Below are 17,545 nucleotides of genomic sequence, written 5' to 3'. Positions count from 1 at the left end.
ACAGAACAAGCAAGGCAGCCACACACTGGTCTGATGATCACAGAGCGAGAGACAAGAAAGGCAAGGCTCACCAAGCCATCCATCTCTCCGCCCCTCAGTCAATCCCATCTGCGTTTATCAGCCAGGCTGGCACAATAAACTATTTCAGGCACTGAGAGTCTGTATTCGTAACAAACTCCCAGCAGGTGCTGCGGTTACAGGCTGGTCTGAGGAAGCCTACCAGCAGTGGGCTTCCGAAACTTGGCTGCACACTGGAACGCCAGGGGAGCTTTAAAAGTACTAGAACTCCTCACAGAGGTGGGGGAGAGGCCTTACCTTCTGGAATTTTCCTAAGTTGTCCAGGTGATTCCGGGAGGCTACCTTGGTTAAGGTCCACAGAGTTGAAGCTGTCTCAGCTTTTCCAAAGGGCTTTGAGAAAGAAACCTTTAAAGTGCTTTCTCACATCATTCATGGGTCTCACAGAGTCAAAGTCTTTTAAATTTGAACATCCTCTGTGCCCTGTATTAGCCGCAGGAAAAATTAGTCTCAGAAAAAGAAAAGAAAGACCCATGAATTTACTCTATGGCTTAGGTAGATCAAAGAACCATTGACAAGGTAGTGCCTCTGCTGTGCTTCGAGGAAATGCCCACACAATTGCAGGTTTCTCTGGGTTGCTAGAGTGCCAGGTCTCACTAGTGAACTGGCAGTGAGATGAAGAATGAGAGGAGCCTGCTACTCTAAGTAGTGCCATGCTTTAAGAACCTCATTTGCTGAGAGTAACTGGGTCTAGTCTCATGCCTTTGATTAGGTTTCAGAAATGGGCTTTGGCTGCTCTCTGGCTCAAGCATCCACTCTACAATACACCACTGTCCTACCATGACAACTGCCTGGCAGACACCCATCATGGGCCTTGCCCAGTGTCCCCACGTGCCCTCAAGATTGTGCAAACTTAGCTGGAGAAAGTCAAGATACTACTTGGTTTGATGCCATTCTAATTTTTTATTTTTTAGCAAAAGAATAAATCCATTCAAGTCAACTTCAACTCCTGACAACCCTGTGTGTGTCAGCATAGAACTGTATTCTATAGAGTTTTTAATGACGGGTCATTTAGAAAGAAATCACCAGAACTTTCACCCATGGTGTCCTCAAACCTTTAGTCTTTCAGGTAACAGCCAGGCACATGAACTATTTTCCTGACCAGGGCCTCCTAACAAAAGTAAAACTTACACATAATAGAAGAAACAAATCATAAACATTTTAACAGCAGTCTGTTAAATTTTACATGTTATACCCATTTGGACACTGCAGCCTGATCAAAATATTGATTTTCATTGACCACAAAATTCTTTTATACATCTTCTCTGTTAATAGCTTGGCTATCCTAGCAACCACTGTGTGGACTTAAATCATCAAAGACAAATGGAGAACTAATCAGTAGAAATGTTTGATAATCTCTAGATTGAAGTTGCAAAGGATTTTTTTTTAACTTGGATTCACAATCAATGCTCATGGAAGCACCAGTCAAGAAATCAAATGACATACCACATTGACAAGTCTGCACTTGATATGTGTGCAAAAAGTGGACGATAACTAAGGAAGGCCAGAAGTGAACTGAGGCATTTGCATGATGGTGTTGGCAAACAAAGAATATCGGAAGTACCACAGACTGCCAGGACAACAGACAAATCGTAGCTGGAAGAAGTCCAGCCAGGAAGCTCCTGGGAAGTGAGGATAGGGAAACTGCAGGCCATGTACCTTGGACATACCAGTTCGAATCCTCCTGCTCAGTAGAGGAGCGGGTCAGTGACAAAGAGGAATCCCCCTCATGAGAAGGATTGACCCGGCAGCTGTCCCAATGAGCTCAAGCATCAGAACAGCAGTGAGGGTGGCAGGACCAGCCACATTTGGGCCTGCCTTACAGAGGGTTGCTATGAGTCGGGAGTGACTTGACAGCACATCAGAACCACATTGGATTCTGAACTTGTACATTTCTAAGGCACATGCGCGATTGGAAACCCAGCTTTCCTCCCCGATTTTTCCCCTCAGGACGTACATTTTCCTTGGGATTCTCTTGTTGTTCTTGATGATGTTGTTATGGTGGTTGCTGGGGTCTGAGGCCAACCAATTTCTGAAATATGACACACGTATTTTATTACCTAGAAGCTTTCTACCAAGATTAATGAGTTTCTTCCCACATGTTATGCCTTGAAAAGATAATATTCACATTTATAAAGATTGCTTAAAATGTCAGGTTGAAAAATACAACAATTTAATTTTTAGACACTGAAATTAGATTCAAAATTTAGTTGACCAAATTCAAACTAAATGTTCCTTGTGTTTCTTGATAAAGAGGAGGGAAAAATTTTTGACACAGCACTGCATATTAGCAATATTTCAAAATATTTCAAGCATCATTGAATCACTTGGTTTATTTTGCAGGGGTATGTCAACTGATGCATAGACTAAGCACTTTGCTGGTTGTTGCATTTTTAAATGTCAGGATCTGAGGAAATAGGATGTCGTGAGAAGCCTCTTTTATTACAGTGATAGAATTTTGAATTGCGATGAAGACTAATTATTTAAAGAACACTCAACTTGTTTTGCCCAAATCCCCATGTTTCTGAGTTTTAAGCACCCTTTCTTTTAAAAGTTTTGCGTCCAAAATATTTTATATTACCTCACCAAGTGTGTAGACTTGCATGACCTTCATTATATCACAAAGTAGGTGGAAGTTGACCTCGCATGCTTTAGGATCCTTTCCACCCACCCAAGGGCTAAAGTTGAGTGTGTTGATGAATGCTGCTGTGTTTTTCATATTAATCAAGAGTTGGTGTTTAGTATTTGTAAGAGCAGTGATTGCTTTCAAAACGAGCTCTTCCACGTATCAGCTTCGGAGATGCTGGGGAAGTTACTTGACTTCTCTGAGCTTCATTTTCCTCTTTGCGAGAAGAGAGAAATAATGCCCTCGCTCTTAGAGTGCTGATGTAACATCACAGAAGACCTATCAGAAATCAACACAGTCTTCTTCACAGAATCCCAGCTTCAAATTTGTATGACGCTAGCCAAGCAATCTTTTAAAAGGTTAGCATCTCACGTCATGATCATATCGCCTATTGAAAAGCTACAGGAACAAAAACATCACCAGGTATTGGTATAATGACAAAATATAGACCAATGGCATAGAATTCAGTCCACAAATAAGCCCATACACATGTAGTCAATTGATTTTTGACAAACATGCTAAGTTCAGACAATGGGAGAAGAATCGTCTCCTCACTGCATGGTGCTGAAACAATTGGATTTCCACAAACAAAAGAACGGATGAGGCCTCAGACCTCGTGTCGTTTATGAAAACTAACTCAAAATGTATCAAAGGCCTCAGTGTAGAAACTAAAATCATAAAACTCTTATGAGAAAACATACAGGTAAGGATTTGGGATGTGGTTTTCAACAATGAATTTTAAGAAATGGCATGGAAAGGACAAGTAAGGAAACAGATATAGGGGATTTCATCAAAACGGAAACGTTTTTTTTCCAAAGAGTTTTAGCACTAAAGTGAAGAGCTAGCCTCTAGATTGGAAGAACATGTTGAAGACTGGTGTACTAAGTAAGAGTTTATTATTCAGAATATACAAAGAACCTGTATAACCTATAACCTGGTAACAGAAAACAACCCAATCAAAAATGGGCAAAGGACTGAGATAGTTCACCTGCCAAGGTCTACTGGCATAACATAGTTCACAGAGATAATGTTCTTCATCCTACTGGGTGAGTAGTAACCGTGGTCTTATAAATTCACGAGCAGCCATCTAAAGTGCCACCATTAGTCTCTCACGGTCCAGAGGAAAGAAGATTCATGAAAATCAAAAGACAAGTGGGAACTATTCATCCAGCCAACTCCTGGGCCACACGAACGCTGGTCTCCACACCCTGAGACCTGAAGACCAACGTGGTGCTGGCTGACACTACCCACTTTTCTGAAAAAGATCATCGTCAAAGGTCTTAGATAAAGTGGGAGGAAAATGTGGACCAAAACCCAGAATTATTAAGGAGGCCAGACTTACCAATCAGATAGAGACAAGACAGACCCCTGTGATAGAATGATAAACCATCTGAAGTCAAAAAGGGAGCACTTCCCCAGTGACAAAGTTCAGAGCATTAGGAAAAAACAGAGAAATGGAAACAACACTTAGTGAGAAAGGCCATAAGAAACGATGAAGTGAGGGGGTCGCAATAAAAACAATGGAAAGAAGATGTGTATGAATTGCTTAATGTAAAACTGATCTTATGCTCTGTAGACCTTCATTTAATTCATAGTAAAGGGTTTTTTAAATGAATAATTCACCAAAGGAGATACACCAATAGTCACAAATACATGAAAAAAAGCCCAACACCATTAGTCTTAAGAAAGTTGCAAATTTAAACCACAACAAGCTACCACTTCACGTCTACTAGAATAGCTGTGATTAGGCAAGAAAAACGGAGAAGGAAAATAGTAGATGTCGGTGTGTTGAGGAGATGAAGAAATGGAACCTCGTCCATTACTGGTGGAAATGCAAACTGATGGAAAACAGTTTAGCTGTTTCTCAAACAAGTTGAACATAAAATTTTCCTGTGACCTAGCCTTTCCCCTCTCATGTAAATACCCCAAAGCAAGAATACAAACAAGATACCTGTACACCAATGTTCATGGCAGCACTGTTCACAATAGCCAAAAGGTATAAGTAGCCTAAATGCCCCTCATGAGATAAATGGACAAACAAAATGTGGTACATACACACGGTAGAAGATTACTCGGCCCAAAGTAAAAATGACATGGGCTGCAACATGGATGAACTCTAAAAAACATGCTAAGTGAAATGGGACATAAAGAAGTATTGTGACCCCCTGATGGTGTAGCAGTTATACATTGGGCTGCTAACTGCAATGTCAGCAGTTCAAAACCACCAGGCACACCATAGAAGAAAAATGAGGCTTTCTACTCCTGTAAAGAGTTACACTCTTGGAAACCCACAGGGGAAGTTCTACTCTGTTCTATAGGGTCGCGGTGAATTGGAATCAACGTGATGGATGCAAGTTTTACTTGAAATATCTAGAATTTAACAAATGTGTACAGACTAAAGTTTCCTCATGATTGCCAGGGTGGAAGAGTAAAGGGAGGTCATGGCTTAGGTGGCCCCGCATTTTAGGCTTAGATCGTGGGAAAATGGACAAACAATGGTGATTGTTGCACGATATGATGACTGGCATTTATGCCTCTGAGGTGAACAGACCAAAACGTTGAAATGGCAAATGCTTTGAAATACATATATTTTACTACAATTTTAAACGCAAGGGAACCAGTTCAGGGCAAACAGAGTGAAATCGTCATACACTATTTAAAAGGAGAGTGAGTTGAGTCATGGGAATCGTCATACACTATTTAAAAGGAGAGTGAGTTGAGTCATGGGAATATGTAGCTTTACCCTGGATGACAATGCAAAGTGCACCCTGAAGAGCATAAAGAAGCCTGTTTGTGTGTTTCGTTGTGTTATTGTTGTTGTTTTTTAAAACAACAGTGAGGTCTTATTAGAGCAAAGCTGTTCATTGTATACTTCATTATTGTCAAGGTTAATACAGTGTGTGTGAGCAGGGACATTTTTTCATCTCTTTTCGGAGACAGCTGTTCTTACAGACAGATCCATTATCGCTTATCACCAGCCGACAGCCCACTGGAGGGACACCATGAAATATGGCTGCTGTCACCAGGAGCCAGAGCAGACAGTGAGATGGTCCAGCGCACAATAGAAAGACGATGAGAGAGGCTTCAAATTCAAATAGACTGGGTTGCATTGATTTTTATTGCATCGTGTTCCGCAGCATAAAGTCCACTGAAATTCTAGAAGTCATTGTCTTATTGATTTCTATAAAACGTCCGAATCTTTGGCTTTCATAAACATCAGATGCTGACAGTAATGAATAGTGGTTCTTCCATTCTGACCTGGTTAAACAAAATTACAGAAACCTGCCGCCTCTGATTCCCTGAGCCATGCTGAAGTGAACCATGAAGTGAAACAGCTCGGGAATATTGCCTCCATTGTATTTCAAACAGCTTTCCAAAATAAATACCGTTTATACCTTCTTCCCTTTTCTTTCATTCCTTCTTTTTTTTTTTGGTTTTTTGCTGTTGTTGTTGTTGGAGGAGGTGAGTAGGTCAACAACTTCTTTTTTTTTTTTTTTACAAAGGCGTTTAGTTTATTCTCATCACAACTTCTTTTTAATAAACATTTACATCGTGAGTTTTTGCTTGGTTTTGTTGGGGTTGGTCTTTTTTTGGTGTTTTGTCTTGTGTAAGAAATATTTCTCCATATTTTCTTTTCTTTTTTACAATCACTTTATTGGGGGCTCGTACAACTCTTATCACAATCCATCCATCCATCCATCCATCCATTGTGTCAAGCACATTTGTACATTTGTTGCCATCCTTGTTTTCAAAGCATTTTATTTCTGCTTGAGCCCTTGGCATCAGCTCCTCCGTTTTTATTAAAAGAGAAAACATGTGCTTCATTCCCAGGTGATGCATTCACATCACCAACAAGCGCTGTCAAATGGGAAAAATAATAGCTAAGAAAAAGGCCGTGTCGGGTTGAGTTTTTACTTCTTTGAGTTGTAGGGTTGGTTATTGTTTGTTTTTTAACAGTCAATTCAAATCTTGTCTTAGAAATGCAGCTACCTTGTCTGCAATCGCAGCTTCGCTTTCATGGTGGTGGTTGTTAAATTAGTTACTGTCAAGTCAGCTCCATCGTAAAGTGGTCCTCTATAGGACAGAAACCAATGTGACCAAGTCCCGTGCTGTCTGCGTGATGGTCACTTTCATGGCTCTCGGCTTGTATTTGTACCTAACCAAAGAAGCTTAGAGGTTTAGAACAAGATCATGATGCTAAAGAGGGAGTGTCGACAGGAGGAAAATTTTAAAGACCAAAATGGTGAAATTTTTACCACCTTCGCCTTGGTTAAGCATAAGAAATAGTCCTACTTTCATGGTGAAATTGCTTTTAAAATGAGTTGTGTAATTGCCATCAGTTCTAACCATGAAAAAAAGAAAAGGCTTTAAAATTGTTTGGGGTAATGATTGTACAACTCTTCTTGATATGATTGAACTATTGAATTGTATGGTATGTGAATTATGTGCCAATACATTTTTTAAAAATAGGACATATCCCTACTTTCTAGTCAATTCTAACGCCAAGGGATCTTAACAGAATCTGTATGCTAGTTCACATGACAGCCTTGGTTATCGAGTGCTGCTGTAAGAAGAAATAACACATGTGGACAGCATTAGCAAGTGGAAATTTATTTTCACACAGTTTAGACTTTAGCTGAAAGCCTGAATTCGGGATGCTTGGCTTTAAGGGAAGTCTTTCTGCGTCCACTCTGGAGGAAGGTCCTTGTCACTTTTAGGCTTTTTCTCTGGTGTGACTATATGTGACTTAGGGTCTTTCTTCCCCATCTGTTTCCTAACTTACATGTAATCATTTATGTTTAAAAAAGATTGGCTCAAGGTGCATCCTACATCAATCCTGCGTTATTAGTAGATACAGCCCATTTTCAAATGGGATTATTACCATATGCAGAACCCAACCTAAAAACTCACCACCACTGAGTCAGTCCAACTCATAACTTGTCAAGGATAAATCTTTCCGGGGGAAGATCGCCTCATCCTTCTCCTGGGGTTCATACCTCCAACCTGTGATTAGCTGTCCAGCGCCTACCCAACAACACCATGAGTCTCCCAACCATAAGCTTGGAGGTTAGGCTGCCTAATACATAACAAGTAGTTCCATTTATACCATCCCACCCTCTGGCCCTCCAAAATCCATGTCTTCCACATGCAGAGCACATTCACCCCATCGCCCCATCCCCAAAGTCTTAAAGCAACTTTAAATCCAAGATCTCTTCTTCTGAATCATCTAAATCAAGTAGAGGTAAGACTTTAAGTGTATTTCATCATGGAATGAAACTCCCTTCATCTTTGAACCTGTGTAATCTAGTGTCACTCAAAGTCACTGCCATCTAGTCAATTCCAATTCATAGTGACTCTATTGGGCATGGTAGGCTGCCCCTATGGGTTTCTGAGACTTTGACTGTTTATGAGAGTTAAGAGCCTCATCTTTCTCCCATGAGAGCAGCTAGTGGTTTTGAACTGCTGACCTTGAGGTTAGCACCCCATTACATAACCGCCGCACAAACCAGGGCTCGAGAAAAAAAATTAAAAGTTATCTTTTTCCAAAGCACATCGTACAATGTACTAGGCACAAGGTAGACATCACTATCAATAGGAGAAATTGGAGGAAAAGAAGGGATAATAGGCACCAAGCAAGCCCCAAACCCAGTGGAGCACATTACAGTAGCTCTCAAGGCTTGGAAATTATCCTGGTCTCTGAAACCATCTGGGCAGTGGCCCTGCCCTCCAGACTCTGGGTATTGGCCACAATAAAAGGCAAGGAGAAACCCTATTTCCCCTTAAGATTTTGCTTAGAAACCTCCTCAACCAAATATCCAAGTTCATTGCTTGTAAGTTCTATCTTTAACATAATTCAGACAAGTTCTTTGCCACTGCCAAAAAGTCATCCCGCCTCCTCCAGTGCTCAATCGCCTGTTCATCATTTTCTTTTAAAGCCTCACCAGAAGCACATTTAACACTCATATTTAGAGCCGTGTTCTATTGCTGGTTTTATATTTATAAGACAATAAAGACTTCTTTAATTGCTCTCCTCACAGCCTTCTTGGACCTCACCAAAATTGCCTTTAAAATCCACAACTCTACCAGCAGTCTTTTCAGGCAATTTAGATATGATAATTAAACACCTTGAAACTTTTCGAACTTCGCTCATTGCCCAATTCCAAAACTCCTTCTACATTTTCAGAATCTGCTAGAGAAGCCAAGAGGCCTGGTGGTACAGTGAGTTAAGCATTGGACTGCTAGCCAAAAGGTTGGCAGTTCAAACCCACCAGCTAGATACTCCTTGGGAGAAAGATGAGGCAGCCAACTTTTCTAGAGAATCAATAGTAATGGGTAATTAGAGCAGCAACCATTTTCCCATTACCAAATTATGTTTTAGTTATCCACTACTGCTGTAAGGAAAGTAAATACACAAGTGATCGGCTTTAGCTGATAGAAGTGTGTTCTCTAACAATTTAAGAGGCTAGAAGTCTGAATTCATGATGCTGGCTCTAGAGGAAGTCTCTCTCTCTCTCTCTCTCTCCCCCTCAACCCCCCGTCTCCCCTGAAAGAAGATCTGCCCTCTCCCTCTTCTTCTTCATTGTTTCTTGGTGATCTCCATGGGTCTTGGCAGCTACCTTACCTCATCTCTCTTCTACTTGTTTGTTTAATCTCTTTTATATCTTAAATTGACTCAAGATGTACCCTATACTGATCCTGCATCATTAGCATAGCAAAGACAACTCATTCCCAATGGGAGTATAACCACAGGCATATGATTTACACCACATATTTTGGGAAGATATAATTCAATCCATAGCAACGAGATATGCAATACATCTAACACTGTATGCATTTGTATGTGTGTACCTCATACTGAAAGACTATTTTAGAGTAACTTTGTTTTAGGTGATCAAAGGAAGCCTGGCTGTAGAAAATCTGAGAGCTACCTTAATCCTATTGAGTATAGGAAGAGACCCATACAGCAACATAGTCAGCATCATCTGGGAGCTTTGTTAAAGACACAGAGCCTTCGGTCTCTCCAGACCAGCAGAATCAGAATTGGCATTTAACATCAGGATCCTCAGTGTGCCCATAAAACTTTGAGATGCTCTGTCCTAAAATATAAATCATGCTTAATATCCCCTCTCAGAGATTATCACTATCAGTATCCTCCTGTTTTTGTTTTTTAATTAGCCTTTGTCATCTTTCAAAATTATTTTTGTTAAATTTCTGACTCATATATGATATTTGTAAGGAAGGATAACTAAAATCTTATTGTGATATAAAAGAATTCAGTTCTTTGTATTCCATGTATTTATATGCCCAATGGCTACCATCGAGTTAAATTCAACTCATAGTGACCCTATATAGGATTTCTGAGCTTGTAAATCTTTATGAGAGTAGACAGCCTCATCTTTCTCTGAAGGAGTGGCTTGTGGGTGTGAACTAATGGCTTTGATGTCAATAGCCCAATATCTAACATACAGAACCACCAGAGCTCTTCTAATTAATCTGAGGTACACCCAATTTAAATAAATAAATTCATGCTTTGTGTCAAAATTACTGAGTCGTTTTTAAAATCTATAATTACACTTTTTGCCAAGTAATGGATAAAGTTAAGATTTATTTTTCTAACATTCTATTGTTTACAACTTTCATTTTTCTTCTAAATTATTACCATCCTGATTTAAAAGTGAATTTTGCCCATAAAATTTTTGAAAAGGAAAAAAGATTTTTTTTGGATAGCTACCTTTGGTTAGTACTCAATGACACCTAACGATTATTATAGGCCAGAAGTCAGCCCAGTTGTTTCGCATGTTATTTCATTAAGCTGTCACACTAACCATATAAAGGAAGGATTTGCTCTCTCTGCTTTGTACGTGAAGAAACTAAAACTTAAGAAGGTTGGGGCATGTGTCTGATATCTTATATTTTATAATGACATAAGGTTGAAAACAAAGATAATAAGCATTACACTTTTTAACCCCATTTCTTAGGCATCTTTTTTCTTCTAAAGATTATTGTGCTATGGCACTATTAACACACATGCCAGTGGCAAATAAATTCTATTGATTGAGTTTACTAAGAATTCTACTTCTTGAGTTATACTTGAAAACTAGCCATACTTCTTTGGACGTGTAATGGCAAGCACAGCAGACCCCCAAATTCAGAGGTCTTGGGTAAATTTGCATGTTGCAACAGCTCCCTCCTCATTTCCCACATAAATCTTGGAGAGCACACTCAATGGACAAGAAAAAAAACCAACCACACAGCCATCGGGTTGGAATCAACTTGATGACAGTGAGATTGGTTTTTTGAGTTGGTCTATCTCTTTCCCAAATGGAAAGCATTTGTAACACAATCAATGAGAAGAGAATATACGCTCCTGAAGGACAGACAGGCCTTCGTTATGCTATTGTTTAAACATACTTATCCTGAGCTCTCTCTGTACAAAAGAGAGCCCTGGTCGTGATATTATGAATTGAATTATGCCTTCCAAAAATATGTTATGAATCATATTCCTGTGGCTATAATCCCATTGGGAATGAGTTGTCAATATGGAATAATATGTTAATATTGCCGTAGCATAATAATATTTAGAAGAATAAAAGATGATCAGTTGCCAAAGCAATGGGGTTAAAAAGTATAATACTTATTATCTTTGTTTTCAACCTTATATCCTAATGAACTATAAGATGCTGGATACTTTCCAAACCCTCTGCCCAAAGGCAAGACTGCTCACATCCCTAGTTACTGATCAGAAGGAATTCAGTGGAAGCTTAATCCATATGCAGACTCTGAAAATGATTTGGGGCCTTTGCTGTCATCCTTGGCTTTCTGTGAGCCTCATGCTCAGAATTTAAGCTCTAAAGCAATTCTAAACATCCCTCACTGAAAACACCATGGAGAAAGTTTTACTCTGACACACGGGGTCACCAGAATTCGAAATCTACTTGATGGCAACTGGTTATCTATCTATCTATCTATCTATCTATCTATCTATCTATCATCTATCTATCTATCTATCTATCATCTATCTATCTATCTATCCATCCATCCACCCGTCCGTCCGTCCATGTATCCAAAGGGCCAAGCAAGGGGAGAAAGGAAACGAATCATTGTCCTGTAACATATGAGTAATGGGACAGTCTACAGATACCAGAGCTCTGAACACACAGTGGTTAAATGCTCCCTACAAGCCAGGAGGTCAGTCCTCAAACCTGACCAGTGGATCTGCAGGAGAAAAAGCAGAGATTTGCTTCCACAAAGATTGCAGCCTAGAAAGCCCTATGGGATAGTTCTATCTGTCACATGGGGTTGCTTTGAGTCTAAAATTGACTTATAGACAGCACTTAATAAGAAGTCTGTAGATCTAGCAACCAGAAACCTAAAATGTACCTAGTACAGATAGTCCTCATTGTGCAGATAAGGAAATTCAAAGCCAGAGAAGTTGGTGATCTAGCTAGTAAATGTCATTACCAGAATTCAATCAGGTTGATTACAAATCTGGTCTGTTCTTTTTCCATCACCAGCTGCCTATCTATGCTTCCTGTCCAGACTAGGCAGTCAACCTCTGGGCTACTTCACTGTTATTTTTATATGTTCCCTGGTCATGACCACCTCGCCCCAGGCTATCAGAAGGCCCTGATCTGACACATAATCCAACTAGTCCTAGCTTGGTATTTAGTATCATGTCCAACTCTCACTCTTGTAATCACCCACAGCCTGGCAATAAAGTGTTCTAAAGAAGGGTTCTGCCTTGCCAGGGAGAATGTATGTTCTGTTTGCCTGCAATAGGAGCCCATTTTAAGCACATACGGAGTAGACTCTGCCATTGAGGATAAATGGGTATTAAACTTTTAAAACTCCAAGGGGTTGTTCACAGTGGCTGAGGGTGTGTCATTAGATTGGCTAACAGTCTCTTTTGAATGTACTCAAGAGTCTTCCAGGAAACCATTCAGCTCTGCTCTTCCCATTGGTTCGCATCTTAAATAAGTGATTAAAAGCAGTGTGTGGTCTGTGGACAGAGTTGTTTGCCACAAGTCCACAAAGAGGATAAAAGCTGAGTGTAAGAATTTTAAAGTTTATAACAACTTGATAGTACTAAAACACTCGAGACCGCATGCTGGTCTTACGAACAGGACACGTTAAAGATAGCTTGGCAGTTTTAAATAAAGTTAAACATATGACCCAGCAATTGCACTCAGAATTTACCCACATGACTTGAAAACTATGTCCATACAAAAGGTTGCACAAAAATGTTTATTCTTTTATTAATAACTGCCAGAACCTGGAAGCAACTAAGATACCATCTTCAAAGGACGAATACATAAAGAAGCTATGATAAATCCACATGGCAGAATGCTGCCCAGTACGCCAATGAATAAAAACAGATGGGCCAGCAGTCAACAAAGGGGATAAACCTTAAATGCACTTTGCTGAGTGAAAGAAGCCAGATTGTTAAGATCAGGAAAAGTCAAACTCTAAGGAGCCCTGGTGGTGCAGTGGGCAAGGTCGGTGGTTTAAATCCACCAGCCACTCTGCAGGAGAAAGATGAGGCTGCCTGCCCTGTAAAGAGGCAAAGTCTCAGAAACCGTAAGGAGCAATTGTACCCTGTCTCACATAGAGTTGCTGTGAGCACAACTCGACGGCAGTGGTTTGGGATATAGGGTCAGTCTAATAAGAAAAACATCAGACAAACTCAAATTGAAGGACATTCTCCATCCTCAAAATATGAAGCGTCATCAAAAATAAGGACTGTCTGACAGATGGTCACAAACCAGAGAAAGCTCAGATGGCATGACAGCCAAATGTAATGTAGTTTCCTGAATGGGATCCAGGAACAGAAAGAGGACATTCGAGATAAAAGAAAAAAAACCATATATATATATATATAATCAATGGAGGACATTCGAGATAAAAGAAAAAAAACCATATATATATGTTGTTATATATTGATTATATATGTATATAATCAATGGCATCTGAATACAGTATGGTGTTTAATTCGTAGTAATGTAATAATGTACCAAGGTAATGTGGAAGAAGGCTCTGGTCATCTATTTCTAATATTTACACAGAGCCGATCCGTAATGGCTCCTGGGGTTGGCACAGGATTCAGCAGCATTGTGTTCTATTGTGCGTCAGGGATGGCGAGGACTGGACAGCAACTGCACAGTAAATGGTCACAGTAGGGGGCACTGGACAGCACTGGACAGTGCAGTAAAATGGTCACAGTAGGGGGCACTGCCAGAGGGGAGTCGAACTCTGTACTGTCCTCAAGATTTCTCTCTAAATCTAAAACTATTCTCAAATGAAAGGTTTATTTAATAGCACCTGTTATAAGGAACGCTGGTGTCACTGTGGGAGAAGCATTGGATGGCTAAACACCAGGTTGGTGGTTCAAAACAATCTACTGCTCCAAGGGAGCAAGATGAGGCTGATCCCATCAAGATTTAGTCTCGGAGACCCTATATCGAGTCAGCCACATGTTAGCTCTGGTGTTGTGGTGGGTTACTAGGGGACTGCTAACCCAAAGATCAGCAGTTTGAATCCTGCTGGGAGAAAGCTGGGGCTTTCTGCTCCAGTACAGATTTATAATGTCAGAACCCCCCGGGCCAGTTCTACTCTCTCCTATAAGGTCGCTTTGATTGAGAATCAACCCAATAGCAGTGAGTTTGGGTTTGCTGTTGTTGTTTAATATGATTCAGCATTGATTTGAAGGCAGCGGGTTTGCTTTGGGTTTTGATATAAGCCAAGAGTATTAGCCCAGCAGTGTCTTGGGGCTGAAATAATAATAAAACCTCTTTCTCCATGGAGAGTTTAGAAAGCACCAGGGCAATTTTAACTTTTTCCTCTAGTTTAAAACCCTTTCTTTTACCAAGGTAGTTTTTTAATTCCTTGCTACTTGCCTTTGAAGTATTTTTCTGTTAAAGTCTGAAGTCACAATACTTTGTTCTTTGTTCTTCTCTTATCCACCCCCATTCTATTTTGCTGCAAACCTTGTCGTTGACAGCTGCAACTAATGGAGCTTTGGAAGTGGTTTGTGATGTTGTTCTGTTCCTGGTATCCTGGAGCTATTTAGGTTGACTCATTCAAGGGAACATTTGGGCTTGGCAATGTGTCATCTAGATCCAGGTACAACCAGGTCATTGCCACACTATCCGAGAGTCAAAAAGGAGGAGGCACAAAATTGTGGCCATTATAGTGATCCGAGGGGGCTTGAAACGTTGGTGGGAAAGTTCCAGTGTCTTTTAATTTCATGTTCCCACGAATGCTGTGAAGCCCCCTCACATACTTAAGGAAATACCACATTTGATCACAAAATAAGTCACACACCGAATCTTTATTCCATTCCATGCTCACCGTTTCAGAAAGTAACACCGTTTTCTATGAAATCTGGTAAGCCTCAGTGTTCATATAGCTTTCATAAAGGATGAAATAACATGAACTAGTCTCTGGTTAGATGGTGACCAGATTCAGGTGACTTGCTTTTTCTGGTTGTGTAAACATCCAATGAGGAAATCTAAAAGAATAATCAATGGTGCTATTTCTAACCAAGTAGTGCGGGTCTGTTAAAATGACAATCAAAAACACGTAGGGCTTATTATTTAAGTGAAAGAACAGGTGGAGAGGAATTGTCCATCAAATGGCAAATAATACCATTATAATGTTGACAGTCTTTTATGGCTGTGTTAGTCTGGGTACTTTAGAGAAACAAATCCACAGAAACTCATGTAGAAGAGAGTTTTATGTAAAGGGTTTGTACACATCAAGAAAACATCCCAACCCAGTGCTGCCCAAACCCACAAGTCTAACCTTAACCCATGTGTCTGACACCAATGCACAAAGTCCTCCTCCACCTCACAAAACACACTATGATGCCGACTGCAGGAGGAAAGCAAAATCAGTGAGCGTGTAAGCATCTCAGTGCTGGCAGGGGTCCCAACACGGCTGCTCCAGCACCCAGGGCTGCATCAGGGTAGGTCCCTGGGCACGTTCCTTGGGGATGTCTTGCAGGAAGTGGCCCTTGCCAGATAAAGCAGGGAACTGCTAAGGCAGCTGCACCCTGGTCCCACCATCACAAAGCAAGAGACCCGAGAACTCAAAAGGCCAGGCTCACCGAGCCATTTATCCCTCTGCCCTTCAATTAACCCCACATGTGTTTATCAGCTAGGTTGGCACAATTAGCTAACTATATCAATGGCATTTCACTCTTTCTACTGAGATGGGTGACGGACGTCTTTCCATTTGAAATATCATTGCCTGTTTTATTTCTTGTGTCATTGAAATGTATCCCCGGCCCCCAAAGTGTTTTTTTTTATTAGGAAACATTCCCTGGGGGTCATTTTTTTTCTTTTGTGGTTGAAATGGAGCGGGATGGGAATGGAATCCCTCCATCCATTTCCAAGTCTGAAATGCTCTCTTTAAACGTCATTCCCTTTCACCTTCTCAGACCATCGTTCGAGGAAACAAACCCTGCAAGGAAACCTCCATCAACGGCCTGCTGGAGGATTTCGACAACATCTCGGTGACCCGCTCCAACTCCCTGCGGAAAGAGAGCCCGCCCACCCCGGGGCCTGGGCCCGGGCCGGCCGGCCTGCGCCAGCGCCGCGCGCAGGAAAACGGCTTCCTCTCCTTCTCGCAGTACTCCAGCGAGTCGGACAGCGCCGCCGACGGCCCCGCCGGCGACAAGGCCCGGGACAAGGGGCTCTCCGCGGACAGCTGGGAGCCCTACTTTCAAGGCAGCCCCGCCACCAAGCAAAATGGGCACGTGGTGAAACTGAAGCCCGGGGAGGCCTACTATCTGGAGAGGAAGCCTTGGAAATGCACCCTCTCCAGATTCCCGGGCGAGTACCACGCGCCCTTGGACGCCCTGAGCCAGCCCAGCGAGTACCATGACCTCCAGTGGGACCACCCGCGGGCCTCCAGCTGCTCGCCGCTGGACTACCGAGACCCGTTCCCCTTCGCCCCGTCGACCCCGGCGGGGCCCAGCCTGGCCTACAGCGAAAGCGACTGGGGCTCCAGCCTGGAGGACGACGAGCGGAGGCCCAAGTCGTCCTACCTGCAGCGGACCAGCCCGCAGCCCGCCATGCGGCAGAGGTCCAAGTCGGGCTCGGGGCTGCAGGAGCCCCTGATGCCCTTTGGGGCAAGCGCATTTAAGACCCACCCCCAAGGACACTCGTACAACTCCTACACCTACCCTCGCCTGTCCGAGCCCACGTCGTGCATTCCCAAGGTAAGGGCGGCGCCCTCCAGTCCCTGCAGGTGGGGGCGGGGGAACCCGCCAGCAGCTGCTGCTCCCCTGGGTGGCGGGAGGCTGGTCTGCCTGTCTTGTCAGTTCTTGAACCCTACCTCGTGTCATCCCCGAGCCCAGGGACGGAGCGACGGAGGTTTCGGGCACAGATGCCAATGCACATTTAAAAACCTGATTTGAGGGCTCTCCTTACAAGGGTTTCTGATCAAAAAACAAAGAAAATGTCCTCATTTGAAAGATACTCCAGTATATCTGTGATCGATAGCACTATGTTATCGTATTGTACTGAGTTATCTGTTAAAGAATCTGCCTTTCTAGACCATTAAATGGAGTACTACGTTGGTCTCAGAATCTGGATTCTTGAAACTTTTTACATAGACCAACTGCTGGAAAAGGCACTGGGTTGGGAGGTGGGGGAGCTGGTGAGAGGAGGGAAATGAACCGAGATAATGTGGTAAGTTTTGAATAATGCTAATTTTGTTGGCAGTATTCTTTTCCTGCTATTTTTGCAATGAACTGCGCTTTTTGTTGTCATTTTCATTTTTTTATGAAAATTTGAGGCTGATTGGTAGAACCTGGTTTCTGAGTTTTCTTTCTTTCGGGGG

The 17,545-nt window shown here is 41.9% G+C and overlaps 1 protein-coding gene across 2 annotated transcripts in view; it reads left to right on the top strand.

The window, feature by feature from the left end:
- PAK5 (p21 (RAC1) activated kinase 5) overlaps positions 1 to 17,545 on the top strand; it is a 334,352-nt gene that overhangs the window by 258,004 nt on the left and 58,803 nt on the right. For both annotated transcript variants that reach the window (XM_004697833.2, XM_045295289.1), the window contains exon 4: positions 16,140 to 16,922. In XM_004697833.2, coding sequence (XP_004697890.1) covers positions 16,140 to 16,922 — 783 coding nt within the window. The remainder of the gene's footprint in view (positions 1 to 16,139; positions 16,923 to 17,545) is intronic.

This window comes from Echinops telfairi, unplaced genomic scaffold, assembly GCF_000313985.2.
Source record: "Echinops telfairi isolate 266 unplaced genomic scaffold, ASM31398v2 ScPeMD7_5592;HRSCAF=6446, whole genome shotgun sequence".
NCBI lineage: Eukaryota > Metazoa > Chordata > Mammalia > Afrosoricida > Tenrecidae > Echinops > Echinops telfairi.
The sequence above is the reverse complement of the archived record's forward strand: the minus strand, read 5'-3'. Positions and strand labels throughout refer to the sequence as shown.